We start from the raw sequence: 1,073 nt of genomic DNA, 5'->3' as shown, positions 1-1,073 counted from the left end.
CTCTGCTCCTGCTGCAGAGCCTCAGCGTGCTGCCTGTTCTCGGCATGCCACAGCTGCAGCTCATTCTGCATGGCATCCACATCTTCCTGGATATAGTCCATGATCTTCCCCAGGGGAAGTGCGCTCTTGCACAGGGTCTGGATGGACATGCGGAGCTTCTCTATCTCCTTGGAAACGATGTCCTTCTCCTTCTTCCATGCCGACTCAAAGACGAGAGATCTCTCCTATAGTCAGGGAGACATGGGAAGAGGAACATGCCTCCTCAGTCCAAAGGTAATACAGGCGCTGGTGCACTCAGCACACGGCCACAGGGGTGGGAGGGAAGGCACAGGCAGAGACAGTGCTGGCTGTGGGACACCCACTCCCATGCAAAGGGAGAGCTATGCCGCCTGACAGAGTGGCCCTGAATGCTGCATGCCATCAGTGGACACAGCAGTGCCAGGGAGGGGCCACTCCTTCCCTGCTTGATGGGAACGGGGGTCTGTCTTTACCTGGAAATCCATCTGAGGGCAAATCTCTATACTGGCAGATTTTAGTTCCCAACAAACAAGCAACTTTTGTAGCTAGTGTTACAAGAGCTAAGTGACATGGAAGATTTTTCCCAAATAAACTGGCAGAAAGGGGGTCTGACCCTACAGCTACTCGAATGGCCCACCTTCCATCTCAAATGACTCCAAAACCCAGCATGAAAGGAGGAAAAGGGAAAGAAACCCAAAGGAGAGGCAGAAACTGGTGCCATGGAAAGGAAGGCATGGAGAATGTGCAGGGGAACCAGTGCCAGCAGCACCCAGTGGCACCCAGCAGCAGCCAGCAGGCAGACAGGTCAACTTAGGACTGTGCTGGTCACTCAGAGAGGCCAGAGTCCGGGGGCCGGGGGCCAGGGGCCAGGTGGAAGGGGCAGGGCTGAGACAGCAGCAGGTGAAGGAGGTGAGGAGGATGCAGAGACCAGTGGAGAGCCGCATTCGGCTTTGGCCAGGAGTTCTTGGGTTCTTTGACAAGCAACATTTAGAATTCTCATCATATGAGCTTTCATCACAGACATCTCTGAATGTCAAAAACTGATGAGAGTTGAT

The 1,073-nt window shown here is 54.1% G+C and overlaps 1 protein-coding gene across 1 annotated transcript; it reads right to left on the bottom strand.

The window, feature by feature from the left end:
- Positions 1 to 6: 6 nt before the first annotated feature.
- Positions 7 to 858, bottom strand: LOC119469999 (TRAF3-interacting protein 1-like; the record flags this gene model as incomplete). Its single annotated transcript, XM_037735969.1, has 2 exons — positions 492 to 858; positions 7 to 224 (listed from the first exon to the last, which is right to left on the bottom strand). Coding segments are annotated over exons 1-2 (230 nt in total), but the record flags the coding sequence as incomplete, so codon positions are not given.
- Positions 859 to 1,073: the final 215 nt, after the last annotated feature.

The sequence above is a fragment of the Cebus imitator genome, unplaced genomic scaffold (genome assembly GCF_001604975.1).
Source record: "Cebus imitator isolate Cc_AM_T3 unplaced genomic scaffold, Cebus_imitator-1.0 Scaffold2424, whole genome shotgun sequence".
In the NCBI taxonomy this organism is placed as follows: domain Eukaryota; kingdom Metazoa; phylum Chordata; class Mammalia; order Primates; family Cebidae; genus Cebus; species Cebus imitator.
Note: the sequence above shows the minus strand (reverse complement) of the source record. Positions and strands in the feature narration are given on the sequence as shown.